The sequence below is a fragment of the Sceloporus occidentalis genome, unplaced genomic scaffold (genome assembly GCF_023333645.1).
Source record: "Sceloporus occidentalis isolate IW3139 unplaced genomic scaffold, rSceOcc1.0.p SCAF_73, whole genome shotgun sequence".
NCBI classification, from domain to species: domain Eukaryota; kingdom Metazoa; phylum Chordata; class Lepidosauria; order Squamata; family Phrynosomatidae; genus Sceloporus; species Sceloporus occidentalis.
Window position 1 is genome coordinate 2,150,161 of NW_028317053.1, and position 15,557 is coordinate 2,165,717.

Here is a 15,557-nt window from a genome sequence, read left to right on the forward strand (position 1 = left end):
CTATATCTTTGAATTTTATCTTTATTTTATATTGTATACAATATATATTGTATATTGGTCATATGACCAAATGCATCTGAGGAAGTAGACTGAAGTCTATGAAAGCTCCTGCTGCCAACTTCTTTCTTTCAGTCAGTCTCAAAGGGGCCACAACGTCTTTCTACAAGAGCCTGCATTTCCTCCCTCATCTGCCAGGCATCATCTCGGTGCCCAATAAACCGACCGTCGTTGACAAGAGAGGGAAATCCTTTTGTTGTTGTTGTTGTGTGCCTTGAAGTCATTTTACCATGAGATGTTTTCAGGGCTGTATGCACACTGGGGAAATAATAACCCGGTTTGGCCCCGCTTTAAGTGTGTCTTGGCTGAAGGCTATGGAATTCTGGGAGTTGGAGTTTGTTGTAGGGCCCAAGGGCCCCACAAGAAACTCCAACTCCCAGAATTCCATAGCCTTCAGCCAGAGTTAAAGCGATACCAAACCGGGTTATTTCCCCGTGTGGATCACACTCTCTCCGCCTCTGAGGAATCTGGGCAAGAAAACCCCGTCGCAGCGTAGCTCTAAGACGTCGGAAGGCACCGCCACAAGAAGTCAGACGAAGTGATGGTGGGGTTTCTGAGGGTTATCGTTATTGTGTGTGTGTGTGTTTTGTTTTACAGTTTGCAGCCTTTGCCTTCTTCCTCTGAGGGAGAAATCCTGACCTCTCTCTCCCTCAGTGGAAGAAAATGGAAGGCGGCGGAGGCAGAGGCGGCCCCCCTCTCCCCTTCCTTCTCCCTTCCTCCGCCGCCTTCTGAGGGGAAATTATGCCAGCGCCATTGGCGCGTAAAATTGATGTGAACTGGAAGAAGCGCGGTCTCTTTCCCCTCTCCTTGTCTCAACAGGGGTTTCGGCGCGTTACACAAGGCCGCGCCTGTCTCTTTAAGGAGACATTGGCCCCTAATTAGTCCCCATCCGGTGAGTGGCAGCCGGGCGCGAGAGAGAGAGAGAGAGAGAGAGCGAGAGAGCGCGCGGGGGGGAGGGGGAGGGGGCAGCGATTCCAGCGGTCCGCCTCGCGCACCCTCCTCCTCCTCCTCCTCCCCCCTCCCTCGTTCTCTCTCTCTCTCTCTCTCTCTCCAGCCGCGCGCCTCCCTTGTTGGGCCACCACCCAGCCTTACAAGAGCCGGCGGCGGCGGCGGTACCCCACGTTACTTTGATTGACAGCTGAACAAATGTTTCCCCTGTTCCGACGCCGGCGCAATCGAACGTCAGCGATCTCAAAGCTCCACCTCGGGCCGAGCTAAAGCAGGGGAGGGTTCTGGGAGGGGCTTTTTCGAACGCCGCGCTGTGATTGGCTAGCAGCTCGGAGCGACGTCGGGTCCCCACGTGGGGGAAAACAAGAACAGAGCCGCCTTTACCCCTCCTCCCCCCTCCCCCGTCCTTCCTTTCGCCGCAGAGCCGTAAGCTCATTTGTCAGCGGCGAAATGATGGGCATTAATACAGAACGGCGATTAATGAGAGGCGGCCGCTGATTGGTCGCCGGCGACGCCCTCGGTGGGAGGAGCGGAGACAAGGAGGCTGAAGGAGGCCCCGCGCGCTGCATGATGGGATCGGTAGTTTGTTTGTGTGAGGATGGAACACGGGAAGTGAAGGGGCGAGCTCCACGAAAAGACTACGACTCCCGCGATGCTCGGCGGCGGCCCCGTCTCCGGACTGGTTGTGAATATGTATCAGAATGTTAATGATTCGCTGCTGCTAAATTTGGTCAAAGGAGTCACCTCGCCAGAGAGAGAGTGTCGGAAGAGGCGAGCGGAGGCTGCCGCTGTAGCTGCCGCTGCTGCAGTAGTTGTTTCTTCAGGGGTTGTTTTGCGTCGCTGCCGGCAAGAGTTTGGAAGGGAAGAGAGAAGGACGGGGGAAAGGGGGCAATAAGCCCGTCACGCCAATCGCATCGGGGCCGTGTTTGTGCCTAATGGTGTGTGTGTGTGGAGAAGCCACAACAAAAGGAAGAAGGCGCCTCGGATAATTGCGGAGGGACGAAGCGAAGGCGGCTCCTCGTCCTCCTCCTCCTCCTCCTCTCCAAAGGAGCCACGGTTCGCTTCTCTTCCACTAAAGATCAATAAAAGTTTTCAAAGGGAGGACGCGGCGGAGGAAGAGAGAGAGAGAGAGAGAGAGAGAGAGGAAAGGCAGAGAAACAAGGGAGCCTCGTTGCCGCCGCCGCCGCCGCCACCTTCGGAGTTTGCCTGAGTCCTCGCTTGGGAGCGCTTGGCGATCGTGGGGACGCTCCGACACGTGTCGAGCGAGGCGGGTTTGGAGGCGTCGTGTGTGTGTGTGTGAGAGAGAGAGAGCCCCCGGGGGATGTAGCCGAGGAGAGCGTCGCCTCCTGCTCCTCCTCGTCCTCCTGCTGCTGCTGCTGCTCTCCGCCGCCGCCGCCGCCTGCTCCTTCTCTCTGTCTCGGTCTGGGCGAGGAGGGCGAGAAGAGCCCCCCCCTCGGCTGGCTGCGGGACCCTCGGCGCCCGGCCCATGAGCTGAGCCTCTGGTCGGCCCCCTTCTGCCGGCGGCCCAGAGCTCCCACCCCGGCGGCGTGGATGATTCGAGACCTCAGCAAGATGTACCCCCAGACCAGGCACCCGGTGAGCAGGCGCCTCCCCCACGCAGCCCCAAGCCTTGGGAGGGGAGCTGGGGAAAGCAGAGCAGGGGAGATGAGCTTTCGGGGTGGGTGGGTGGGTGGGTCGTCTGCCTTTCCTCTCCGTCTTGCCAGGGGATCCGGGGGAGAGCAGAGCAGAGCAGAGAAGGCATGGGGCTTATTTGGGGGTCTGTGGGAGGAAAGAGGAGGGAAACTGAGGTTTGGGGGTCTTATTTTGGGGGGATCATTTGTCTTCTCCCCCCCCCCACTTGTGAAGGGATCAGGAAGGGAAGAGGGGGGGAAGCTGAGGTTTGGGGTCTTATTTTTGGGAGGGTGTCTTTTACCTCCCCCCCCCCTTTCTTGTCAGAAGATGATGGCGGGGTTTTTTGAAAGGGAAGATGATAGTTTTTTTTGGGGGGGTGTCATCTGCCTCACCCCCAAGTCTTATGAGGGGTTCTGGGGAAGGGGGGTTGGGGGTCTTATTGGGGGGGTCATTTGCCCCCCAAGTTCTTGTCTTGTTCTGTGGGTTTCTGTGGAAGGGAAGAGAACGGAAGCTGAGGTTTGGGGGTTTTGGGGGGTGTCATCTGCCTCCTCCTCCTCCTCCTCCCTCCAAGTCTTGTGAGGGGAGGATGTTGGGGTTTTTGTGGAAGAGGAGAGGAAAAAAGAGACGATGCCCAAGAAGAAAAAAAGACTGATTTCTCTCTCTCTCTCTCTTTCTTTCTTCCTTTCTCCCTCTCTTTCTCTTCCTCTGCTCATTTGAGAGAGGCAAATGAGGCTGAGGGAGGGAGAGTTGGGTGAAACAATTGAGTTGTAGCCATTTTCTTATTGTTGTCTTTGGCTTTGCGGGGCTTGGCCGTGTCAGGGAAGCGTGGGGGTCCCCCTCCCTCCCTCCCCCAAATTGAGAGATGTGGGAGAGGAGGCACCTGGGGTTACAATGCCCCTTTGCTCCCCCCAATCCCTTTGATCCTTAGCCATAACACCCAGCATTTCCTTTCCTTAACAATTGCAGATGGTTTGGCTGGAGGAGAAAGAGGCGCCTTCCCCAGCAAAAGCCTCCCCATAGTTTGTAGAAGCTCCTGGTGGGATGATGGGCAATGCCCTCCTTGGTGTGCCAAGTGTGTATATATATGTGTGTGTGTGTGAGGCAAGAAGAAGGACCCCTGTGTCAAAGAGGCAAAAACACTCTGAGTTTGTGTGTGTGTGCATATGTGAGTGCGCCTGCCTGCGCTCACCGAGTGAGTTTTTTAATAGCTCTTTCCATTAATGATGTATGGCTGACCTCGCCAGGCAGGTTTGTATGTGTTACGCTGGGCACCGATGGGCTGCTGGCTGAGCAGAGGAGTAATTAAAACATTTCATTCTGATGACCGCTTCTAGGCACCGCATCAGCCTGCTCAACCCTTCAAATTCACCATTTCGGAATCCTGTGATCGGATTAAGGAGGAGTTTCAGTTTTTGCAGGCTCAGTACCACAGGTAATGATGTTTACTTTCCCTGATCCTTGTGTTTGCTTATCTCTTGTCGCTCCCCTACAAAGGCAGAGGCATAGGTAGGCACCCTCGCCTTTTCTCTCCCCCACTTTAAAATCATACACTTGGCTTCAATAAGAAAAGATCTGCCCCCCCCCACCCTACTCCCAGGTCTTCACCCTGATACAGCTGTGCCAATTCATGCCTTTGTCTTGTCTTGAAGGCCGGTTTGAACTTGGCAGACAGAGCTTTCAAGATATCATGAGTGTGCTTTTAAACATTTCACTCAATATGCTTAGAAACACTTTATCACCAGTACTTTAAAACAACAGCAGCAGCAACCCCTGAATTGATCCTGATGGAAGGCTTCCTCCCATAAGAGGTTAGTCTTGGCAGATCTGATGCCAAAACACAAATGAAAGAACTCTTGGATAGCTGGGAGCATAATAAAAGAAACACTTGTAAGAAACAGGAGTTTTGGAAGCTGTTGTGGGTAAGGTTTTCCCCCACCCTAACTTTAGGGGTGCAATGGGGAAATGATATTTTTCTTTTGAGCATCGCAGCTCATATATTGTTTGGGAGGTGCATCTCTTATGAGCCATCTCCTTCATACCTTGCGTGGCAGTGTGCAGTGTCAGGTGTTGATAAATTGGAACTGGAGCTGGAGTGTTCTCTCATTATCCTCAGGGCAGAAGTGCTTCTTAGTCTCCTTGACAAACAAGGTCTCCCAAGATTGTTGCGTCGGCTTTTAAAAGCGGGCAGGCGGGAGAGCGCAAGGAAGACTTTATTGCTCACAAGATGTCGCTTGTCGATGCTGTTGTGTTCCTTTCTTTGAAACCCTGAAACCTTTTCAACCCTTTTGAGTGGTTCCTCAAAGTTTTAGGGCAGTTGAGATCACATGTAAAAACGGTTTATGTAGTGGCCTTTTTGAAAGTGAATTTTACAACAGCAGGCAATTTTATGCTTTGGCCAATAGTCGATAACAAATCTTTTCCTTAAGCCGGTTTGTGGTTTTTCTTCATTCCATGTCCAAGTCAGATTCATTTGTCTCAGAATTTCCTCACATCTTGTTTGAGCAGAAGACAAGTGTTAGCTGTTGACAAGGAAAATGATAGTGATGTTTGAACTCCTTGTTTTGATTTTCTATTAATTTTACAGTGGCCTGCAGAGATTATATGTTGAGAGAATACCAAAACTGACATTATAAAATACTCACAGATATGTGTGTGTTTTTTCTTCTTGAACAGTCTAAAGCTAGAGTGTGAAAAGCTCGCCAGTGAAAAGACAGAGATGCAGCGACATTATGTCATGGTAAGCGAGTGGCATAACAAACTCAAAATGTCTCTTGTATGAGTGTGGTCTGTGAGCAGAGGGCAATGCTCAACTCAGCTTGCTGGAGGCAGGTAGCTAGTTTATGACAGAGTGGCTGTTATGTTGAAGATTCCCTTGTGAAAATCTTGGATCTAAAGATTTTTCGTCTGTTAAACATTAGTATCTCTGATTTGACATGTTCCTTTGTGACACAGTCCATTTGGGCCAAGGCATAGATGTCCTCGAGGACAGATTATCCTTGACGCTTCTGCTATGTATAGGGAATTCTGTAGAATCCCTTATCTCTTTCACATATTGATGAAGATGTGCCCAGAGGCACATCTACATTTCCTTATTGGCTCTGAGGTGATGTTCTGCCTCTCTCACTGTGTTTCAAAGTGGGAGATTGACACGATCCATCGTAAGGACGAGACTGGCTCTTACTGGAGTCTTCTTAAACCTGTTGCTTTTCAACTATTTGCAAAAGGCTTCGTGTTTAATTGAGGATGCTGTTGATGAGAGTTATAGAAGAATTTCCTCCTCAACCCTCAATATCTGTAGACTCTGGTTCAGCAGTGATCAGAATATGATGAAGTCTCTAAACATCTAATTTTCTGATAGATTGTGATGACACTCAAAGAGCTGTTTTCTATCGATTCTCTGAACTTATATGAGGATATAATTGCTTTCTTTATGTGATGGAGTGACTTGGTTTTAAGGAGGACCATAACCTTGAGAGATAGTCCGCCTCCTAGCCAAAGCACAAATGATCCATCAAAGCCTTATAGTCTGGCCTTCATCTGTCTAATGTGGCTAGCGCATATAGTGCTAACTGGCAGAACTGATCAGCCCTACAGTACAGGAGAATTATATTTATACACACACACACACACAATGCCATATATGCTTTCAATATGAAATGCTCTGCTGTGTTGTTTCTTTACCCGTTATAAACTGTAGTCACTCTATGCCTGTAATTTAAAATATTGAAGGAGAAGTCTTGTTTCTATTTCTGATTTATGATCCTATCTGCTTTCTAGCATTTTCAGCATTTTCGAATCTTAAATGGATACTGTGGAACAAAATGTATATTTGGATTTATCTTTAATGCATTTGTCAGCTTCTCCCATAATGCATTTGCCGTTTTCTTTATGCGTATACATTACTTGTTTTCCCCATTTCCCAACACTTTGAGGTGGTTGTTTAAACAATGTAGGATTAAAAGCAAACTATCAAGAATTAGAAATGTTTGATATTTTGAGAAGATAGAAAGCCAGCAAAAGCCTTCAAAGGACTACAAACTGGCTGTATTTATGTGATTACAAGGTCTGAAATAAATCCATTTTCCTTTTTTTCCCCTTAGTATTATGAAATGTCGTATGGGTTGAATATAGAGATGCATAAACAGGTAGGCAAAGAATTCCTTTTCTTAAAAACTACATTTCATTTTAAACTACACTACACCTCTTTCACCTTATTTTGGTTATATATAGTATGGTTATGATGTTTTTGTTCAGTGTGATAAAATGAGATTCTTTGCACGTGATATAAGAACGTATGCAGATTGGCATTGTTGGTCCTGATTTTTTTGCGACACAGACCCCACTCATGCAAATTCCTTAGAAAAACTTGCTGTAGTCTATAATACGTAGTTACCTGTTTTTCCCCCTTGGATGTGTCAACTGATTACAAAATCAGATTGTGGATTAAAGCTCTTCAAGTTGTAATCTGCTGCCTTGTAGAACAAAGGTAGACAAATACAGATAAAATGGCCCTGAGGTCAGTCTGTGGCAAAGGGATGGTTGCTTATATTTAGTTAAATGATAAATGACTGAGCTTTTAGGGGTTTGTACATTGATAAAAGAAAATGTTTGCAAAATGAATCAGTAGTTCTCTGGGATATTTAGGTGGACCTACCAGATGAGTCTATACCTCCTATGTTGTAGACTTGCAATTAGGCCAATATTAGTAGTTTACATGGAAGTGCAGCAAATCTGATTTTCTTTCTTGATAATTTACTTAATGTTGCTTGGTAGAGAACTGAGGATTTTTTGCCCTGTTTTCCATTGAGAGGGCTTTTTTTGCTTCAGTTTACTTTGTCTTGTGAAGTTGTTTCAGAAAGTGTTAATTTAAGTTTCTCAGAACTGCATAGTCTGGAAAGAAATGGGATGATGGCAATAGCAGAACTGAATTATATTTGAATTTAGTATTGAAATGTGTACTTGAGGAAAATTGACTTGGGTATCAGTGTGTCATAGTTTGTTCTGGTATTTAGACCTTTAGGGACTCAGCTCAGTTGGAGACCTCTCAAGTGGGCAGAATTCCAGCACACTCCCTGGTGTTTTGTAGCTAAAATAACCTGATGAACTATACAAATGTATGCCAGCATATACTACATATGCAGATTGCACCAATTCAGATGTTGGGGAAATAGGCAGACAATCACAATATTGGTGGTTAATATGACAGTGTGTTCTGCAAATAATTTTGAACAATTGGAAAACTCCATTGAAAGAAATTATGTTGTTTTTCTTGATAAAGATCTTTAAGATTTAAATCTGAAAATATATTTGTTGTAAATTCAGTGCCAGACATTCAAGGTTTTTATTTTTATTTTAAAAATATAGTATTATAATGTAGCACCTATAAACCAAATTGGTTGCCAAAAGTTGGCTGGATCAACTTGCCATATCATTTCCATAAGAGTTCCAAAACATCGGTTTGTTCCACAACACATCTAGAATAATTGAATAAAAGTATCTAGACTTTAAAACATGTTTTAGGAGGAGGAGGAGATACACCTAGATGTAGAATAGGCGAGTGCACCATAGAGGAAAATAGTAAAAGATTAAAAGTAAAATCAGATATTTGAGTTTGGTGAAAATACAAGCAGTAGGGCATTTATTCAGTTTTATAAATGTGCTGATTTTGAAGGATTGAGTTTAATTAGGATATCATTTTTTTCTGTTACTGTCATGTCTATTCATATTACTAATGTAAACACTCCACCCTCTCACAACACACTCCTTCATACCTTTTATCGCCTGCTCTTGACTCTAATGAAATACAACAAAGAGAGTGGTTCATAGAGCTTATCATTTTAAAAAATCTTATCTCTTCATCTCTCTCTGCTGTGCAATATGTGGGCTTGGTAATGAGGATGTTAGTACATATTCACCCGCCCTCTGGCTCAAAGTCTGCAACAGCCTGTTCAGAATGTTTCCCATCTGATGTTATGGAAATATTGAAAGATGCACCTTCAGAGGTGTGCAGACCCACTTCTAAGGGGACAAAACATCCAGACTTCCCATCTTTTCAAATCCTTCTCTCTTTCTCATCCTTCCCCAACTCCATTCCACCCGCTTGGGCCTGAGTGATCTGCTTTGGGGATTATTTGTGGGCTTTGTTCTTATATTCAATCATAAAAATCCTGAGGGCAGTTTTATCACATTATGGGATACTTACAGCTCTGCAAACCGCCTACTTATTATATTTTCTTTCCCTCTGCCTCCCCTTCTGTCTTTCCCTCTCCTCGCCTCCCCCCAAAGCACAGAGGCCTATCTATCTTTATTTGTTTTCCTAGGCAGACAGCCTTGGTTCCTCTTAGCTCCTTTTCCAGATGTAGACGCTGGATGCCCTTGTAATGGAAAGCAGGCAATAATGCAGCGAAGCTGCCCTCCGGCGTAATTGGGCCTAGTTCTCAAGATCAGGTTAGGCTTATTCGCTTATTAGATTTGCGTCTCAGAGGATTCAAAAGTAGGGCTCCCCGGAGTCCCCGAAAGTACCCTAGTAATTGGTGGCCCTGATATCGGAAACCTTTGTGTATTTTTCTGTTACAGCATCTGTCTGTTCTTCATGGCTGCTTCCACCCGTGGAATATTTATTTTTAGAGCAATTTTAGATTGGGACAGAAAAATGGTTGTTGAGATGGAGTTGTGACTCTGTGATTTAGCAAACTGATAAAAGGATAAATATGCAGAGGGTGTGTATGTGTGCATGTGTGTGCATGCCCTGAGGTGGGGTGGGGAGCTGAAGGAAATGTGATGAGGTTTCTTTTCTATCCCCTCGTCTTTTGCAAGGCTGATCATCAGTCATCCTGTGTTGATTTTGATAGAAGACTATTAAAGTGAAACCTATGGGGAATTTGTCATTCTGAAAGGAAAGCTAATGTAATTAGTACCAATTAAAGTACATTTAGTAAATTGGATTTAATCTTAATTAAGCCTGCATAATGTTGCCAATTTTTAACAATTATGTTTGAGAACATAATTAATTTAGATTTTGGTAACTGAGTAAATAGCATTAGACTGATAGAATTAGTTCACTGAATTATTTTGGTGTTGTTGTTTTTTTAAACCCCAACAACCCTGATGTGTGGCATAAAATCTTAAATTTTTAATTTGTTTTTGGCACTTATTGTTAAGATCCATATATTGAGATGAATATATTAGGAGATGCCTGAGAAATGTGAAAACTGTAATACTACCATTCCTCCTCATGGTCAGGGTCTTAATCTGGAATAGTTTTATGGAGAAGCAAGTGTCTTGAACCCCTGCAAGGTTTATTCTCAATAAACTTTGGTCACATTTGGCTTGTAGTAATATTAAACAGCAAGTGTACTGAAAAATGAACAAATGTTTATGTTTTGGTGTGTATATGTTTTCCATCTTACCTAAATCCCATAGCGTTAGGGGAAAAAATCAGTAAAGTGGGTATGCTGATTTATGTTTTTTTACATGTTTGGATTAGACTTCTGTCAATAATTCACTTAGTTGATTATTTCACTGTATAATAATTTCATCAAGTACTGAAGGTCTTTTACTCAGATATTGGTGCTTTATCACATAACATATGAATCAGCATTTGGCTGCAGATAAGACACTTATGAATAGGACTAGTGGGAAGTTAAATTGGAGGGAAATATCATTCTAGTTTCTTTTTTCTGACTTTGACAGCACAGTACTGCTTTGTTCTTTAGCAAAGCTTACTGTGTAGTCGAAAAAATTCTCAAACGGATCTCTGTTTCCTATGTATTCTTTTTAAAAGGAAGACCAGACCTTGAAGTTGGCCAAAAAAGTAAAAAAAGAATGATGTGTGTGTGTGTGTGTCTGTATGTGTGTTAAATTTCAGGACAGAGATCCCCTCCTCCCTTTTCTTCTGTTTCTTTCCAATCCATGTAAATTTTATTACTAGTCTTGGACAACAACCATTTGAGTGCTGCTAAAATATTAATTGAGTAGAAATGAAAGGGCTCTGGCCAGCTGATAGGATATCATAATCGTAGCTGCAGCAGTCGATGGTAAATGATGATAAATGGCATTAGGAACCTTTTAGCAAACTGTAATAACTACAAGGAGGGAAGTGGTATGGATTTGCATTATATCTGATACCCTCTGGTACCAAGTGGATTGCCAATACTGCTTGTTTAGCATTTTCTAAGGGCAATAGGATATTGATTTCTGACTTACAAGGAACAGCTCTATTTTCACCATTGAAAAGTATTGCAGGTTGTTAAGAAGAAATTGACTTGAAGAGGCCTGACTGCTGCCCATCATGGAGCAAATAAAGCAAAACTGCCGAAGCATGGTGGTGCAGTGAGATGGGGCCCTCAGCAATTTGTTGCTATTAATTTACCATGCTCGACAGCAAATCAATCGGCATCTACTTCATCTGCTGGAGAAAATGCTGTCCAGGGCAGATAAAAGGCCTGGCGTAGTACTGGGAATAGACTGGATTGGCCAAACAGAGGCTGCAGTTAATGTGTAAATAAGTGAAATCAAGGCCGCTGTTGCAGAGGAAGCTGTTTTTAATTAGGTTGGGGGCTTTATAGGGAGCTATTTAAGAAAGGCGCATAGAGCTGGGAGGGAGGGCAATTTATCGCTGACTGGGTTAATATATGGTTTGTATGACATCCTAGCCTCACCTCTCCTGTACTGCATGGGCTTCAGTAATTTTTTTTTTTTTTTTTTTTTTTTTTTTTTTTTTTTTTGCTAAAAGGCTAAAGAGGAGGGATTCATTTGTTTAATCCAGAGCAAAGTTTGGGCTGTAATTTATTTCCACGGCCCCAGGATGTTTGTGTTATTGGGAACTGCTGGTGTGCTATTCTGTGTATATAACATGGAGCTGGTCAAGGGTGTTTGCTGAAAGCTTAGAACAGGGGTAGTTGGCTTGGACGTACCTGATGTTCCCAGATATTATTGCTCTTGACGGTTGCGGTTGCCCTCCTTAGCATCAGACCTTCTTTTGAAAGGGGCACAATAACCATAATCCGCCTGTAGCAGTAGTCACTGGTGGATGTCCAGTAGCATTGTTCAAGATTTGGCCTGCCCACTGCTTGATCCACAACTATGCCCACTCCTCTTCCACTCTTCCTCCAGTGGAGAAACTGAAGGCTCTCCCACTCCTGGTGGGCATGAATAAGTTAAGAGCCATTGCTTGTGACAAAGAATAAGAAGAAAGAAAGCAGAGAAGCAACCCTAGCTGCTGACAGTCCCTGTTTCTGCTCCTTTTATTTTGAGACTAGCAATGGCATCCTCTGTTGAGGATGGAGCAAGGGGCAAGGACAGCTGTTGTCACTGCTCCCCATCCTGAAGTGTCTTCTTGAAGATGGCAGTGGTTGCTAGTATCAGCCACTGTTGCTGGTGCTATAAAGACTGCAGAGGGAGGAAGTGCAGATATGGCAGTTGTGTGGCACTCCAAATTGATAACCCTGTGGCAGCTGGTGGTTCTGATGTCATGGGAACAGAGGATCTATGCTGGATTTTAGTCTGAATGCTAAAGGAGCTATCCAAGGGGCTTAACCTATTTCTGGGATAGAGTTTAGTACATTGGACAGTTCTTCTAAATTTCATGCTAAAGCCAGAAGAGTAGGGAATGACATAATGAGCAATAGGACATTTATGATATATGTGTGTGGGTGAGAGAATTCACATGCCCTTCAGATAGACACTGTATCCCATACAGAAATACACAGAAATATACAGATACTGAAATACACAGAAACTCTGTTGTGTAAAAGAGTTCCAGGTGAACATATTTACCCCCATAAACCACTGTACTCTCAGGTAGCCTCTGTATTGGAAGATTTCTGTATCTCTCTACATTCTCATTGTGTGTTTATTGCCTTCAAAGCAACTGTTGATTTATGGCAACCCCATGGACTTCATAGGGTTTTCTTAGGCAAGGAATATTCAGAGGTGGTTTTCCCAGTTCCTTCCTCTGAAATGTAGCCTGCAGCACCTCATATTCATTGTTGGTTCCCCATCCAAGTACTAACCAGGGCTGACCCTGCTTAGTTCCAAAGATCAGGCAGGATTTGTTGCCTTAAGGGTACTTAGGCCCACACCTTGTTAATTGGTAGACATTCCAAAAAAAATTGTGTCAAGTCTTAAATGGCATCCTTGTTTGTTTGACCTCGGGACTATCCTGTGTTTTGGATTGCAAATGAGCTTGGGCATGTGAGTAGAATTACAAAGTATATATGTGATATATTGATCTGTGGCTGCCAATGTATTGCCCTCTATTTGAAGGGAAACTGGCAAACCAACAAGCATTACACTGCTTGAATTTTCTCACCATTTATAAACAGTAGGAAAGATTTAATCGAGATACAAGCAGCGAGGGAGTAATAGTCAGGAGAAGGACTGGGAAGCTTCAAAATAGGATAGATTCAAAGTGAAAATGTAAGGGCGGTGATGTCTCAGCAGGGTTAAAGAAAGCGGGATGGCAGCACTACCTGGAGGTTTTCTATCAAATTTCAAAATATAAAAAGTGGCTTGACAAATCAATGCGGCAGCCAAACCTTATCTGTCCTAGTTTAAAATGATTTGGTCTATACTGTGAAACTGACTCAGTCAAATAGCTCATTTAGGGGCCCAGTCCACACCCTCCCTCTGAGGCTGCCATTTGGCTTGCATAGCTCTTGGGATGTGGAAGGATTAGTAACAGGAGCAAATGTGTGCATGAGGGGAGTTGTTGGCAGAAGTATAGAGCAGTGGGTTTGGAATCAGAAGGGAGAACTCTGGGGAACCGAGTCATCTAGTTTGTTGACTGAGAAGTTGTGGAGCTATATAATTCTAAATGTAAAATAAAGTTAACATTTTCAGAGCCAGTGTTTAATTCTTTAATCTGTGGGAAATTGTACTGTAGATTGACATCTATTTGCTAAAGGAACAAGTTACAAATTCTTTTTAAGAAAGGCATTGTTTTGGAACATTTTGGTAAGATGGAAGAGTGTGATGAATGTTGCTCCTTAACCTCAAATGTTTAAGGCTGTAGTACTATGCCACTCTTACCAATCATAGAATCATAAAGTTGGAAGAGACCACAAGGACCATCCAGTCCAACCCCCTGCCAAGCCCCACTCAGTACAATTGGCTTTGTTTCTGACTGTGAAATGCTTAGTGTTGCATGTGGTGTTATAATCTAACAAACCTTGAACATGGTTGTCTTCAACAGGATTATTATTTATTTATTTTATATCTTGACATTTTCCAGTGCACAACCCAAGGTGGTTTGCAACATTAAAAGATATATAGTGTGTGAAACCATAATGTATAATGTTATATTTTTCTCTCACACACAAACATATATCACATTAAAGCCAAACAGTTAAAATGGTTTAAAACATAATATTAAAAAGTGGGGAAGTAGCATACCTTTCCACTAAAAGATCCATGTTTGTGGCTAAAAGCCTGTCTGAATAAAAAAGTTTTGATGACCTTATAATGAACAAGTTATGTTTCAGATAAATTGTGAATTGAGGTCATTTTATTTGGTGGTGAATGTATATATTTATGGCAGGGGGTTGGACTGGATGGCCCTTGTCGTCTCTTCCAACTCTATGATTCTATGATTTCTAGTACTTAGTTGGCAGAGTGATTTTTGTGTGTGTACGTATATTTATGCATTACGAACATATACACTTATTCTCCAGTATGTTAAGGCTCTAATTTTGGCGCTACACCATTCTAGTTTACGTAAGCCTCATTTACCTACACTGGTGGAAAGAAAATAGAATCATTTGAATAGTTAGGCTTTCTTATAACTGGAGGACTGTGTGTATAAGGTTGCATAGTAACACAGGATACTTATTTTGTATAATTGCAGAAGGGTGCTATTGCATACATTTATATTGTTTATATAAGAAGAATGTTCTTTCCACTATGGAGTTTTAGTTTCCAGAACATGTTGGAACTTTTCACGTTTCGTGGTAGACATAGGTATTTCTAATACATTTTTGTTCCTCAGAGCAAAGACAGAAAGCACAAATCCTCTAAGTTTTAAACATCCATAGTGCAAATGTTTGCCTGAAAATCATACCCATTTTTTTTTTAAAATGCAGGGTGTTGTGGAGCTTCAGGAAACTGGTGATATTCTTAGAGATCTGCTGAAATGGGATCTGGGGGGCAGCACATGGGCTGCACTTTCTTCACCTCTGTGTAATATTCATATTTCTGGATGTGGAGACTATATGTCTCTGATGTCTGCCAATGAAAATGGGAAGTCACTTGAAAAGTCACTCCATAGTATGTGTTGCTCCATTTCATAGGGGCAGTTTCTTTTGTAAATGCAGAAAATATAAATAGAGGTATCAACATAACACATACCAGAAGACATAATGTCAGATATTTTTGTAGTGTATAGTGTAGGTCTTCCTGATGACATAACAGAGTTTTCCATATGTTTGTCAAAACTCATATTTACTGAGGTTACCTAAAAGGAAATGGTAGGATTACTTTGGTTTCATTTCTTCTAATTATTCTACTTGCTTCTTTTGCAAGCAAGTAGACTCTGCATTCAGATTTGGAGTATGGCTGTGTATGTGTGAATGAAAGGGTTACAGATAGTCTATTTCACTTACAAAACCTATCATTTGTACCATTTGTTTCAGAAATCACCTGTTTGTATCCTTTTGGACAAGGTTTTGCTATTGTCTTTCAAAAATAATGCATTTGTGATGTTTAGAGCATGCCACCGCTTCCCTGCTTTCTTTACTCTACAGTGCAGAACTGATCTCAGCAGGTCTAATACTAATTGGCAAATGTACATCAACTTGTAATGGCAAGCCTCTAATAAAGAAAGCCTGTAATATTCTTCTTAATTGAAGAGTGTAAACACTGGACCAATTGTCAGTACACTGAAGCATAGACCTAAATATTTGTGCTCACATCTCAGCCAGCAA

General features: G+C 43.2%; 1 protein-coding gene across 10 annotated transcripts in view; it reads left to right on the forward strand.

The window, feature by feature from the left end:
* Positions 1 to 1,598: 1,598 nt before the first annotated feature.
* LOC149286017 (transducin-like enhancer protein 4) overlaps positions 1,599 to 15,557 on the forward strand; it is a 170,471-nt gene continuing 156,512 nt past the window's right edge. For 6 of the 10 annotated variants that reach the window (XM_089494566.1, XM_089494567.1, XM_089494571.1 and 3 more), the window contains exons 1-4: positions 1,603 to 2,601; positions 3,972 to 4,069; positions 5,311 to 5,374; positions 6,738 to 6,782. In XM_089494566.1, coding sequence (XP_089350692.1) covers positions 2,557 to 2,601; positions 3,972 to 4,069; positions 5,311 to 5,374; positions 6,738 to 6,782 — 252 coding nt within the window. In that variant the 5' untranslated portion in view covers positions 1,603 to 2,556. Of the gene's footprint in view, positions 2,602 to 3,971; positions 4,070 to 5,310; positions 5,375 to 6,737; positions 6,783 to 15,557 lie in introns of all 10 variants that reach the window. The other 4 variants (XM_089494568.1, XM_089494563.1, XM_089494565.1 and 1 more) reach the window with 4 other exon arrangements.